General features: G+C 37.0%; 1 protein-coding gene across 4 annotated transcripts in view; it reads right to left on the bottom strand.

Annotated features, from left to right (window-relative positions):
- Positions 1-13,244, bottom strand: part of LOC102692475 (cytosolic carboxypeptidase 4) — a 180,030-nt gene that overhangs the window by 30,763 nt on the left and 136,023 nt on the right. For 3 of the 4 annotated variants that reach the window (XM_015343419.2, XM_015343415.2, XM_015343416.2), the window contains exon 22: positions 8,307-8,470. In XM_015343419.2, coding sequence (XP_015198905.2) covers positions 8,307-8,470 — 164 coding nt within the window. Of the gene's footprint in view, positions 1-4,923; positions 5,270-8,306; positions 8,471-13,244 lie in introns of those variants that run through there. The other variant, XM_015343420.2, reaches the window with a different exon arrangement.

Genomic DNA, 13,244 nt, shown 5'->3' with positions numbered 1-13,244 from the left:
AATGACTCTGTTCATAACTGTTATGCAATGAGCACAGGTTCATTACTGTACTGAACAACAAATGACACAGTAATGGGTGCAGTCTAGTCTGTGTAGTATCTCAGAACTTCACATGCTCTCAATTTTGCTGTAGCTATAAAAACGGGATGAGGTGAAGTGGGGCCGTGATTTAATTATGAGATATTGCAATAAAGCGTGTGTTGTTAAAAACAGGCATCTACTGTAATTCCTAGCCATTTACTACGATGAAAGGTGCAGAATATGGGGAATATTGTATGCAAATGCAGGGAGTGAAATAATAGTTTGCTCTTTACACACTCACTGTTAGTTTCATTGCAGCCTGAAGTTAAAGGACTTTCACTTGAAGAATAGGATTGGATCATACAGTACATACTGTAGGCTGCACATCAAGTATTAGAAAACCTTGAGGAATGCAGGGCCATGTCAATCCTTTTCTCACTTCTCGGCAGGGTTTCTTAATAGTCTGGGCTGGAGAGTACACAATTTTACTTGCCCAAAGCAGTGTTTCCATTTCCACTTTGTGCTTTGATCAAGAGCTCTCTAAATAAAAATGTACTTGAAAATGTATTTTCCTGGCCATGTTTTCAAATGGATCAGTAGCTGTTCTTTGTTTTTTTTAAGCAGTGTGATTAAAATCCTCACTTCTTCTCTGAAAGTAATGTGTTGGAAAGACTTGTCATGACTGTGAGACCAAAATGCAGCATCTGGAAAGCTTGGAAATAATTGGTAGACACTTTAGATAAAAGGCTGTTTCTGATTAAGTGAGTGTGAGTGTGACACTATCACACAGAAATACAGAAGAATTCAATGCATCAGGAATTAAGGTTCACCAATTTGTTAAAGATCAATTATAATTCCCTTGATTAACTTTTTCATCTCTCATCTTTGTTTGAAACTGTCACTAGTTTGTTAAAGGTTTTCCCTATTAACTGCCTTGAATGCAAGGCAGTTAAAACTATAAGAAGCAAAATTCTGCTTCACTTTATATGCAGTTACTTCAATGCTGTTTTCTTCTAATGTTAGTTTAATTAAAACCAATACAGTCATATTTAATCTCAATTCAAACAATATCACTAAACACCAAAATGCCAATAGGCTACTTTTTTGTTGTACAAATATTAGACATACCGTATATGCATGGTTTAAAAGATGGTTTATTAACAAAAAAGTAAAACATGGACAAATGTTATTTATCTGCAAGTGATTTCCAGCTATTTTAAACTGTGCATCAAGTCAGGCATGTACAGTACCTGAATGTGCCTGTAAAAACTAAGCTGTGTTTGACTCCTCTGTCTATGTAGTGGGACAGAAAAACAGAATAAAAAATGCAGCATGGAGATAAACACTTAAACACCTTTGTGCTGACAGAATCATGTGTGTGGCATGTACTGTGCCTTAGACCTATTCAGAAGAATGATGTGCTCCTAGACATCCAACCAAACTCTTAACAGTACACACATCAGACTGTAGTCCTCAAACCAACCACTTTGAGGTTGATTGTAAAGTATTCTTACTTTTTAATCAAGCATATTTTGGTCTGTGTTTTTAAAATTTGCCTGCCATCAGTCCTTTGCAAAGTATAGAGCTTGTGTAAGACAGAGGTGAGCATCCTAGTCCATTTAAAGCTTCAAAACTGACAGCAAAACCCAACAACACAATCACCATGGAACTGAAAAGATAAGTATGTTGTATGCTTTTTAGTAACCTTTTTGTGGTCACCTTTTTTTTAAATGCCTCTAGCTTAAGTAAAATGGAAGGTTTATTTTGGGAGGATCTTTGGGGCTATTCTATCTATGCCTTGCAATTGGCCCTTGAGCAAGGTTTACTAAACACCTGCTTAAGCATTGTAATGAATGCTTTGTATCTAAAGTAACACTGAGCAAGAGAATAATGAATTAACTGTGGCTTAAAAGCAAATTAGGTTGATCTGCTGAGGACCCGCTACAGTTTTCAGGAATGCAAATACTTTGGAGATTAAAACACAACTCATCAGCTTTACTGCTACTTTGTTTAGAAATACTATCTTTGTGTGAGGGATTTCCAACTTTCAATTAGCCCAATTACTAATCAAGGCCCTTGCTTGTATACTGTAAATGTGATGAAATAATAGTTCAGGTGGGTACAGTAGCTGCGTCAGCATGCGTAGGCTGCATAGGAACAAGTAATAGGTTTATTCCATGCTGAAAAGAGAAGAAAGAAAACACAACATTTCGGCTGTGGAGCCTTTACAGCCGAAGAAGGCTACACAACCGAAACGCTGTGTTTTCTTTCTTCTCTTTTCAGCATGGAATAAACCTATTACTTGTTTTTTTGATGGAATAATATACTGTATGAGGTGTGCTTGGGAGTCAATCTCTCAAGTTACAGTATATTTGGAAAATAAATGGCAGTACATGTTTCAGTGTCAGTCATCCTCAGGCAAATCAATTTTGATCTGATCATTACTGATCGGAGTCAGTGGGCAGGATGGATGCTCTTTCAGTTTCACTCTCAATCTGCCTGATGGTTAGTGAATGTGGCTCCAAAGGATACCTAGGGACATAAAGGACTGCTCAGCACAGGGCTGAGACTGCCAGCCGAATTGCAAGGCACTAGTCTGAAGAGCAATTAGTCTATACACAGACTGTATGCACCCTGTAGAGCTCGCTGCAGTATGTATGTGTGAATACTGCAGACCTGTCCTCAAGTGGAATTTGATCATGATTGCCCACAGGCACCAACAGTCTCAGAGTCACATGGCATCCCTCCTCTCTCTGTGCCAAGTGTCCAGGTCATCTGCTCAGAGAGACTGCAACACTAACTAGGTCCAAAGGGAGTGATGTCAACGTACTGTAACTGCTGTTTCAGTTTCAGTGCCACCATTACATCTGGGTAATAAGTCCAGATGCTGTGATTAAATTACAGTGAAATTATAGCAACAAATATACCGTAACTACATTAGTACATACTTTGTGTGTTTGTTTATCTTAATTATTTTATCCATGTGATTATTATGTGTATCTACATCTTTATCGTGTTGCCTTTATCTCTTTTAATACAGGGTCAATACAGGTTATTCTGTATAACAAAGACAAGACGTGTCAGGAAAAAGCTGGAAAGCCATGCTGTTGAAGGTAATTCTGAACAGAAACAACTAGACAATAACTGTGGGTCAATCAGCTCATACAGCAGTAACCCAACATGCAAGATGCACTAATTGGTCTCCTCCAATTAATTTTCTTAAATAATTAAGGATGGTAAATATCTTGATATATGTGTTTGAATGGTTATAAAAACATGGTTATTTGAGTACTGCATACATGCACACACAAAATGACTTTAAAATGTCCTGATTAGAAGACTTCTGTTGACAAGTAGTGCTTCTTACCTACCGCGTGAGCCTATGTAAAAATGTTTTACAACTGACTTCACACATTTTGAAAGCCTGAATAGAGACTCCATCCAAAACTAAAATGCACTCAAATCTGTAACACACTTGTGCTCAGCTTGATCCTTACACTGTCTGCAAGACTTGCAAATGCAATAGATCTCTGGACCCCAGAGTTTCAGCTCCACTGAACTTGATTAAAACAGCAGTTTTGTAAATATGTTATGAGTTCCTTTGTTAAAATAAATGTGTACAAAATATGAAGCTCTGCCTTGCAGAGCTGAATGAAACATTTTCTCACTTGTTTGAGGCGGGGTGATTTGGTGTAGAGAGAAAGCAAACATGTCTGGCAACATTAAAGGAAAGATTTCAGGAAGCAGAAACGTCATTAGCCATTTCAAGTGAATACAAATAGAAACAGACAGCGTCTCAATCATAAACTGTCTATTCCAAAAGGGCCTTGCCAAAAAGTTGTATACACTTCTGCTGATAATGCAATTACATCTTGGATTAGTATAGCTATTGCCTCTACACTATTGCTGGCAAGTAGGTGTATTGGAAATGCTGTAATTTGTACAATGGTAATACTTATTTTAAGAGTAGTGGAATTAAAAAGTCCAGAATTCTATCATTCATCCATGTTATTTTTCAAGATCCATACAGGTTGACTGATGGACTGAATTTCAACTTGTCAGACTTATCTGCCCTTTTAATCATCTTATTTTTCAAAACGCATATTTCTTAATTATGAACATAGTGACACAATATATTGTTTATGTTTCTGATTTATGGGTGAATGCATTGACTCTTAAAAACTTTGAGACAAATTTGAAATTGTGTGGAACGTGTCATGAAAAGACCATCACTGTAATAAAATGAATAATCGTGGTCTTGTGTTGTCCTAAGATTTAAATTGAAAAAGCAGTAATCTATTACATTCCTTTTTCTTGAGCATTGTAGGACAGCAGACACAGTATCTGAAAGTGTCTCTCTTCATGCTGCTACTGTATATAAAAGAGGACAAGGCTTTCTGATATTTTTATCAGGCCAGTGAATAAAAAATTAAAACTGAAAACAGGACAGAAGGATGGATAAATAGCTAGGTCAGCAGAATACATGTGTTAATTTTGAATAACGTCTTTATAATAAGAAGAATAAGAAATAAATAATTGAATGATATTTATTTCTTTATTTCTTGCATGACACTGCATCTCAAGGTGCATTCTAATAAAAGGATAGAGACAGGTATACACAACTGAATACAATAAATCATACAAGATTAAAAGGTACACAAAGGTACACAAAATTGAGTTTTAAGGCAGGACATGAAAGTGCTGACTGATTTGCAAAATCTGTTATGGGCTGGGAGATCACTCTGGTTTCAGTGAAGATTTGATTATAAGCTATAAAGCTCGACTTTCGATTGATATTTCAAAAACAAATTAATCTTAAATAAACCGGATTGCTCTTTTGTGCATTTTAAAAACACCCTATTCAATTTTTTTGTTACATGTGTTTGCATAAATGTACTTTACAATTTAAAACTTGTTTATGAGCAGTGACCATAGCAGAATTATAAAAATTAGGATTTTTATTGAGTATTTAATTCTCAGAAAGAAGCAATTACATGGATTGGATTGAGAGGTGAACATTTCACAATGGCAAAGTTCCCTGCATCTGTAGGCTAAGAGTAGGAAAAAGAAAAAAGAAGAGCGCAGAGGTGGCGTGGGTCTGCATCATGCAGACAGTGAGCTGGCTGGAAAGGGGAGGCGATATTCATCTGCTGACAGCCGCTGTGTTGGCTGTCAGAGAGACTGATCAGAATGCCACTTCAATGCAGGCAGAAGACATCTAGACACGTAAAGCTCAGCACTTGTTATCCTGCACAACAGAAAACATGAAGGCCTTTCATAAACTGTGGGGGAGTTGGTTATTTTTAAAGCAACAGAGTCTTTGCTTTCTGGAATACTGCAGATTCATGAATACAAAAAAAACAACAAAAGCACTTGCATATGCGTCAATGTGGCTTTTTCCTTTATAACCAGGGATTCTTTCTCATTTTTTGACAGTGAAGTCTACTAACCTCTAATGTATGCACAATAAACTGAATACCTAGTAACAATTCACTTCCTTTCTGTGGATTTTGACTACAAATATTGAGCTTTCATCTCACATTTTAGGACAAACGACACCCATAGGCATAACATTTTAGATTAATCCCTTACAGTGGTAATATTAAGGTCAAATCTTTATCTGCCCATTGGTAAGAACACAGGAAAGGTTTCAGATGAGTGGAGGTCATTTGAGCCATCTAGCTCGTTTGGTAGTTATAGTAGTAGCTAATTGATCTGAGGGTCAATCCAAACAACATTTTCATAAAAAGAAGGTTCTATTCTAATTGGAGAATCTCATCCAGGTGTTTCTTGAAAGAGTACATGGTTTCATCTTCAACAACATTCTCTGTACAGTACAATATAATAGCTTGATACTCCAGCATGATAGTTTGTTCCACACTCCCACTGTCCTCTTCCAATACAACCACAACCCATAAAAATAGGAAGAGAACCCTTACTTTTGAGCAAAATTCGAAGAAACCCGTAGTCATAAATAATCTATCCTCCAACAACAACTTTTGCAGATGACACGTTAGCCTGTTTTCTCACAGACTCAAGGACCAAACTGACAGTTTATTAGAGTTGCACATCTAAATCAATATAAGAACAATGTTTGCTCTGAATTAGATTTGTACACTGATGTGTGATTCATATCCACTCATGACCGTATGCATACTTTAAGAATGTAAGAAGGGATGAAAATCAGGTGAAGGCATCCAATTACAATTCCTATAATTCATGTGTGTCCTGTCCTAAATTTATTCCTTTTAAATTTCTAGGTGTGACTCCATATCCTTGCTTTACTATACTTTAGAGAGTACGCTTTCCATAAACCTCCACACACCTATTTAATTTATTTGAATTGCACCCTACTGCAGCATAAAAAGAATGAAAGCTTCAGCTATGTTTTATGTTGCCTTTCTTTGATCTGAGAGTTCATTACAGTAATTTTGCAAAGCCCCTGAAAACATAAGGTCAAAGAGCTCATGATAGAGGAATCCACTGTGGTCACTTCTCACAAACAAAATCTGGAAACCCACCTTTAACAAGCCTGTAAAACATTTTGTTTACAGCTTTTAAGAAATAATTTATTGGATTAAACATTTGGAAACAAGAGGTTCAGAAGAGGCAATACATTTTGTTTTGTGACAGATGATACAATCCTTGGTGCTCATGTAGGATTATAAGCAAAAAATGGTTTGACCACTTAAAAGACGGCAGCCATTCTTTATCATAATGTACAATTCATACATAATCTACACTTTTTATCAAGGCCTATAGAATTTCAAATTATATATTTTATTTTACCTGGCATCCCAGGAGCTAAAATCAATGCATTGATTTACAGTGAAGGAAGAGGAATAGGCAATGATTTTCATTATGATGGATGAGTGTTTTGTTACATAATTGTTCCAAATACTGTACTGTGTATGGATATATGAATAACACAATAAGCTTCGGAAGAAAATAATCTATTTCAAATAATGCTTTACCAAAACTAAAACATGTTTAATGAGCAGTGCAGTAAATGCAGTAGAGTTAGTTACTTCAGCTGCAAACAAAAGGTTTAAGTACTGTATGTGTTTTGTATTCAAGGTTGCTGAAAGCACTCTTTTATTTTCAATTACCATTTGATTGGTTTCTCTGGCAGAAATGATTGCAGAATGTAAAAATGTATTTCAGAAGTCACACTGATTAGTAGGTTATCCAGAAACAATACTGGACTGTATTCTGTGTTGGGGTTATATAATACTCTAGGCAAAGACTCTACTTCACTGCAGGGACAAAAAGGAACCTGGATATGTGATCTTTATGAAAATATGAGGTACCAATTCAAATACATGCAAAGGGGATCTAAAAACCTTTAAATTAACAGAACAGTTTAGACAATTATATGTGATGAGACTAGCCTACAAATATTCTGCAATCTATAGCTCTTGTAAGAAAGTTGAGGAACTGGAAATTTCTGGAAGCTTTCTATCTTCAATGTTGCTTTTAAAACATGAGGTGTCTCCAATTCCATTACAATTGCACAGATTTCACAGGGGAGCAGTGTATGTCAGTATACCAGGCATGACGGAGAACCAAGGTCAGACGGGCTCTCATCACAACCCATAGCTTGTGTACAACTGAAGTTTCAGAGGCACAAGATACTATTTTTGCACAAGGTTTAAAAAGGTATGTCATGTACAGTAAAAGTCAGAAACGATAAAATCAAATTAGTAATCTGTCTCCCTGACCATCACATACTGTATTTCCATAAGATCAGCCAAAGAAACAAGGAGACATACTGATAAAAGTACAGTATAAACAGAGAATCAGAATAATACATCACCTTCACACAAGCTGCAGTTAAGCCAAAAAATTAAAATGTCACTCCCCCTGATGAGGGAGACTTTAATGTTCTTAACAGCAAATTCAGTGTAACAGTTCAGTTCAGGTTTTTTTTTGTTTCACAGATGTCTCATGCTTCCTTTTCTCCGTGTTTCAATGTTTCAGTGTTTTGAAATGTCATACCCCATTCCCATCCAGTTCTTCAAGCAGCATGAGGTTCAAATCAGGTTGTGATGAGAGCAATGGCTTGTAGGATTAAACAGCACATTTCACTTGTTAATTAAGATACTGATGATTGTTCTGGCCAGGTTAGATCATAGAAGTCTGTCTCCTGCCCCTCGAGACAAGCAGGCATTGTCTACCACTGAGTCTGTCTATGAAGTGGGATGGGCTTTCCAGTGTTTTAGCCACTGACATATTATACCTCACTTTGCTTAGACCATTTAGCAGAAGCGAGGCAGTGGACTCACCTGTGGGACTTGTGATCTAGGATGTTGTCGTCCAGGTTGAGAAGCGCAGAAGCGTGTTTAATGAGCTTCTTGCTGTAGAGCAGAGTGTTCCCTTTCAGAGACAGCAGACTCTGGCAGAACTTTGCCCCCATCTCCTCCAGCTCCCGGGTACCAAGCTGCAGACCCTAATGCACACACACAAACGATTCAGTATCTGGTCCTTCAAGTCCATCTACAGTATGTAAGGTCGCTCAGACCTTCTGCTCTGAACCCCTTGTATCTAATTGATTAGTTAAACTATTGGATTTTAATTTAAACAAGAGGTACAGAGTTTCTCTACCTCTTTAAAAATTTGCAAAGTATATCAATTACTGGGTTTCAAAAATCAATTAGGTACATTATTTGAATGCCTGTGCATCTGGTATTTAAGCACCTTGGGGTGGCTGAATAACATAAGCATTAAATATGGATTATTTTCCCCTTCATTGGATACTGAGCTCAATGTGCTTAATACAATAGAGCTTAAGTAATGATAAATCAAAACTAAAGGGGAAAATTTACATACAGTAAGGTGTTCCATTCAATTGGCAACCGATCCTGTGCATCGCAAGAACCACTTACTATGGAAGTGTTTGAAACTGTGCGACAATGCAGAATTACCTGGTAACCATTTTAAAGGTGTTAGACAGCTGCAGAGGAATCAATTTATTGAAAAAGCTGAGGACAGGCTGAGCTTTGTTTGCCAAAGCAACTGAACACTTAAAGCAAGTTATTTCTGGGAACCGAGGATTGAGTGAAGACATAGTTAAGAAGATCCAATTAGGAAAATAGTTCAATTAAAGGTTCAATAAGTAATAAGCAAGTAATTAAGTGCTCAGCTGGCATGAGAACCAGAACACACAGGGGGTCCAAAGGAGAAACTGAGAGACTGACAGTATGATGGTTTCACCTCCTGATGAAATTTGTGTTCTTGCAGCTATTCACTGTTGTAGTCTCCTCCTTTTCTCTTTGACACACACGTATGAACAGTACCAATTAATGCACACTCTGTGCCTTGAGGGCTCAGTTTTTGCAGCTTGCAGACAATTTAATAAAAACTCATGTAGGCATGTTTTAGGTTCGAGTCTGTAGAAGAATAGAAAGGCGGCTGTTATCCATGCATCCTGGGTAAAGTGTCCCTTTCAAAATATCTATCATGTAGTAACTATAACACAGAGAAAAATAAAAAGGATACAAGGAGACAAGAGCATTTGGCACTTCTAGCCCATTTGGTAGTTAGTAAATAATAATCCAAGGATTTCATACAGCCATTTCTTCAAGGAACACAGAGTATCATTCAACAACATGGCTGGACAGCTTGTTCCATATTCCCAGTATCAAACAATGAGAAATGAAGACCACTAATGCAAGATCATCCAAATAGGTTGTTTCTTGATTTTGAGTTGTTGTTTTTTTCAATTTGCTAATTGACTTTTTGGTTGTATGAAGCCACTAACTTTAGCTTGTGCCTGGTTTGACTAAGAATCTCTTCAGTTCTTAGTCAATGCAAATGATTGCTCTATAGCCTAACTACTGTACACCTGCTTGTTTGAGCATGTTATCAGCACATTTCCATTATATATTTTTCCCCATGTGTATTCCATTAAGTGTTCATTAAATAGGACTAATGCATTTCATTGCATACAGTATAGGTGTTCTTTTTTAATAAAGAGAAGAATTCTCATTAGCCCAGAGAGGTGGTAATTTATCACATTTCCTGCTAATGTAATATGACATCAGCGTATCAGTGCATTTGTCCCTTTCATAAATATTTTGTTTTTGTTTGCATACACAACACTTCTATTTTGTTTTGCATCATTTTTTTCCCAATTCTGCAGTTTTTCCCTCTTGCACCACTGTGAGCTGTGTTCACCTTCATTAAAGAGTGAAAGGGACAGTTTTCCCACACTCGTCAGATTTCCCTGATGGGTATTTCTTCTTGCTCCTTTGTGCCAGCCCTGCCTTCCCTTTGCTGTTTTGCTGGCACTTTTATCCTTCTGTGCAGACTACCTCTGCAGGAAAGTTAAAACATGGCCACATGCAACTCTTTGTCAGTCCACTCCTGCATGCTTGGCGAGGCTGTCGGTGGGTGCTGCTGGCCCACAGGGGGCGCCAGTGCTCCTGCAGCCCTCTGCAGAGGGACTGTGGTGTTTGCCACTCTCTCCCCTGCTGGCACGTGCTGCACAATTACCCCTGCGGCAATGAAACAGAGACGAGACAGGACTTCCGTGACTGAAAACTACATAACATCCAGGGGATAGGTGTTCAATAATTTAGAAAGGGGAAGAGGTTTACATGTGCGGAAAGCATACAGCTGAGACTGTTTACTTGGAAAAAATCAATTTTCCTCTATATTTGTAATGTCACAGCAGTGCGGCCTGCTTCAGTTGCTGGTCAGGTTAGCCACCACTTACACCACTGTAATGCAGGCCTATCAAATTATCTGACAGGTTGCCCAGAACAAAAGTAGATCAGGATTTGTACTTCTTGTGCATTTGCGAGTTAAAATCCCAGCTGCGGTTTGTGTAATAATTGCTGTGGCTGTTGAACTCCTATAGAGACTAAAAAAACAAATGTTCCATAAAGAATTTGCAAAAGGAAGCTGGAATAAAGTGAGACATTTAAATTGCTAGGGTACAATTATTTTTGCAGCACATCCCTCAAGCAACTGCTTTTGCCAAGTCACATTTTTTGGTGAGTGTTGTATTTTGTTTTGAGTGTGTAGGACTTTTTCATGAAGTGCAAAATTAATAGAGAACTTCTGCCAAAACCCCCAACCCAGATTAATCTTGATTTACACTTTGGATCTTAGAATGAGATGTTGCTGTTTGTTGGTTTATTTGTTTTTCCTTTTATATATTCGGAAAACGTTTTTGAAAGTCATTAAGTTGCAAGCATTTTTAGAAGAATACTAGCCAAGAGCAAAGCAATAGCAAAGACTAAACCAAACTGTAAAATACTATGAAACAACAAGGCCTCAGGCAAGGATCCTATTAATGAGATTCACAGAGAGCAAATCTGTCAACAGAGCAGCCCAGGTGTCACTATGTTAAACAATATTACAGATACACTACGTGAGAAAAAAGTGTGTTGCTTTTTATATTGTAGATTTAAATTAATGTCACCTAGTGTCCAATTATATATCTACTACACCATCCTCTTAGATAACACTGGTCAGGCAGAGATGGGCTGTAGGTTCATTTTGTGTTCAGGTATTTCTGGGGCTTTGTAGCTCAGCTCAGTTTGAATAATGCAGAACTGATCTTTGTGACTATCTTTTAGATTCCATAATGCAGGTGGTCAGGGATCTGAATATTTGTGTTACATACAGTATTCAGCTGTATCATTTCAAACACGGGGAAAGGTTTAACTTCAGGCAATGAAGAAAAAATATCTGTGGTAATATATCCAAACAACAACAAGTATATTTCAAATGGTTAGCATGTTTCTTTTTGGTCTCTATGAATTCCTCATGGTACTGGATAAATTGCTATTCCCTTTAGACAAGTTCCTTTAAAGACTTCAATGAGAAATATCTCTTTTTGAAAGTCTTTTTGGACTTTTTTATAGAAAAACAGCACAGAGCAATATGCTTGTACTATCCCAAAATGGTTTCCCTTTATAGCAATAATAAAGTTTATACTGTGCAGGCAAGCAAGGAGAAATGCCTGGGATGTTTTATTTGCATTTAACAAATAGTTTTATATGTTCCTGTTTACAGTATGTCTTACTCAGTCATTAAGATAAACTTGTTGCCACAGTTTAAGATTATTCGATCTTTAAAGTCTGGTAAATGATAGGACAAGTAGAAACTTTGTAGGACGTCCCTAATAGGAATTTATACAGTAAATGTGCTATCTCCTGTGATCAGAAAGCAGTCGGCAAAATATGAATAAACGAAAAATGTTTTGTGTAGGTTGCATCCATTAATCATCTTTTTAAATACCCTCTTGTTAAGAAGGAAAAGCTTTTTTTTTATTCTTATCTTAGGAGATGTTGGTTTTCTGTGATGTTGGTATAAGGCAGTTAAACGCTGCCTAATAATTATTTAAAAGCCTTGGCAGCATATTGCAGAAAAAAGGAAAAATCGATTTGCAGGTGATTTATGAATTTACCTTTGCCGCTATTTCATACTGTTTGGAAAAGAGCAGTATGGCTTTACTTGTGTTTAAAAGAAGGTAGCCAAAAAGTCTGAGGGACAATTGACAGGCACTTGAGACAGTGCTCTTGCCCTTTCGAGCAGGCTGTTCCATTTATCTTGTGATTAGCGCTTTCCTGCTGGATCTTGTTAACTCTAGGTAAATGCCACCAGTCAAGTGGCAAAGTAGTTTGCACACATTCTGTTCTATAACAAGTTGAGACATGGCTTCAATTGAAGATGCGTAGTCTGCAGGAGGCATAAGATGTGAGCTTGTCTTATCAGTCACATCTGCATTACGATCCTATTCTATTGAGAAGAAAAATCTATTCTGAGAAATAAATCAAGGAATTTAAAATGTCAGGGTTCAACTATTTTACAGCACTTCATGAATGTTTTATGCTGTGAAAACATACCATTTTAAAACACTGTATTACCTCTACATTTGGAGTATTAATGAAGGATGTTCTTAGTGATACAATACAGAGCCTGTGCTGTCTTGAGATTTTAGATGTCTCATCTTTGGGCTCATTTGAAATTTATGTGAAAAATGTATTGTTTAGTGAATATTTCTTCCTATTTTGTGTGTCAGCACTGACAAGGTGTCGCATTTTGAAGGAACAGAAGGTCATTGTCTAAGCTTCAACTTTAATTCTTTCACTAACATCATCATTCTATCTGTATTAGCACTGCAGTTTTTTTAGCTGATGTACAGTAAATACAAAAGCTGTTTGAAGACCAAAATTAGGATATTATTTTAAAATATAACTATAATGATGTTA

This window comes from Lepisosteus oculatus, chromosome 5 (assembly GCF_040954835.1).
Source record: "Lepisosteus oculatus isolate fLepOcu1 chromosome 5, fLepOcu1.hap2, whole genome shotgun sequence".
Lineage (NCBI taxonomy): Eukaryota > Metazoa > Chordata > Actinopteri > Semionotiformes > Lepisosteidae > Lepisosteus > Lepisosteus oculatus.
The sequence above is the reverse complement of the archived record's forward strand: the minus strand, read 5'-3'. Positions and strand labels throughout refer to the sequence as shown.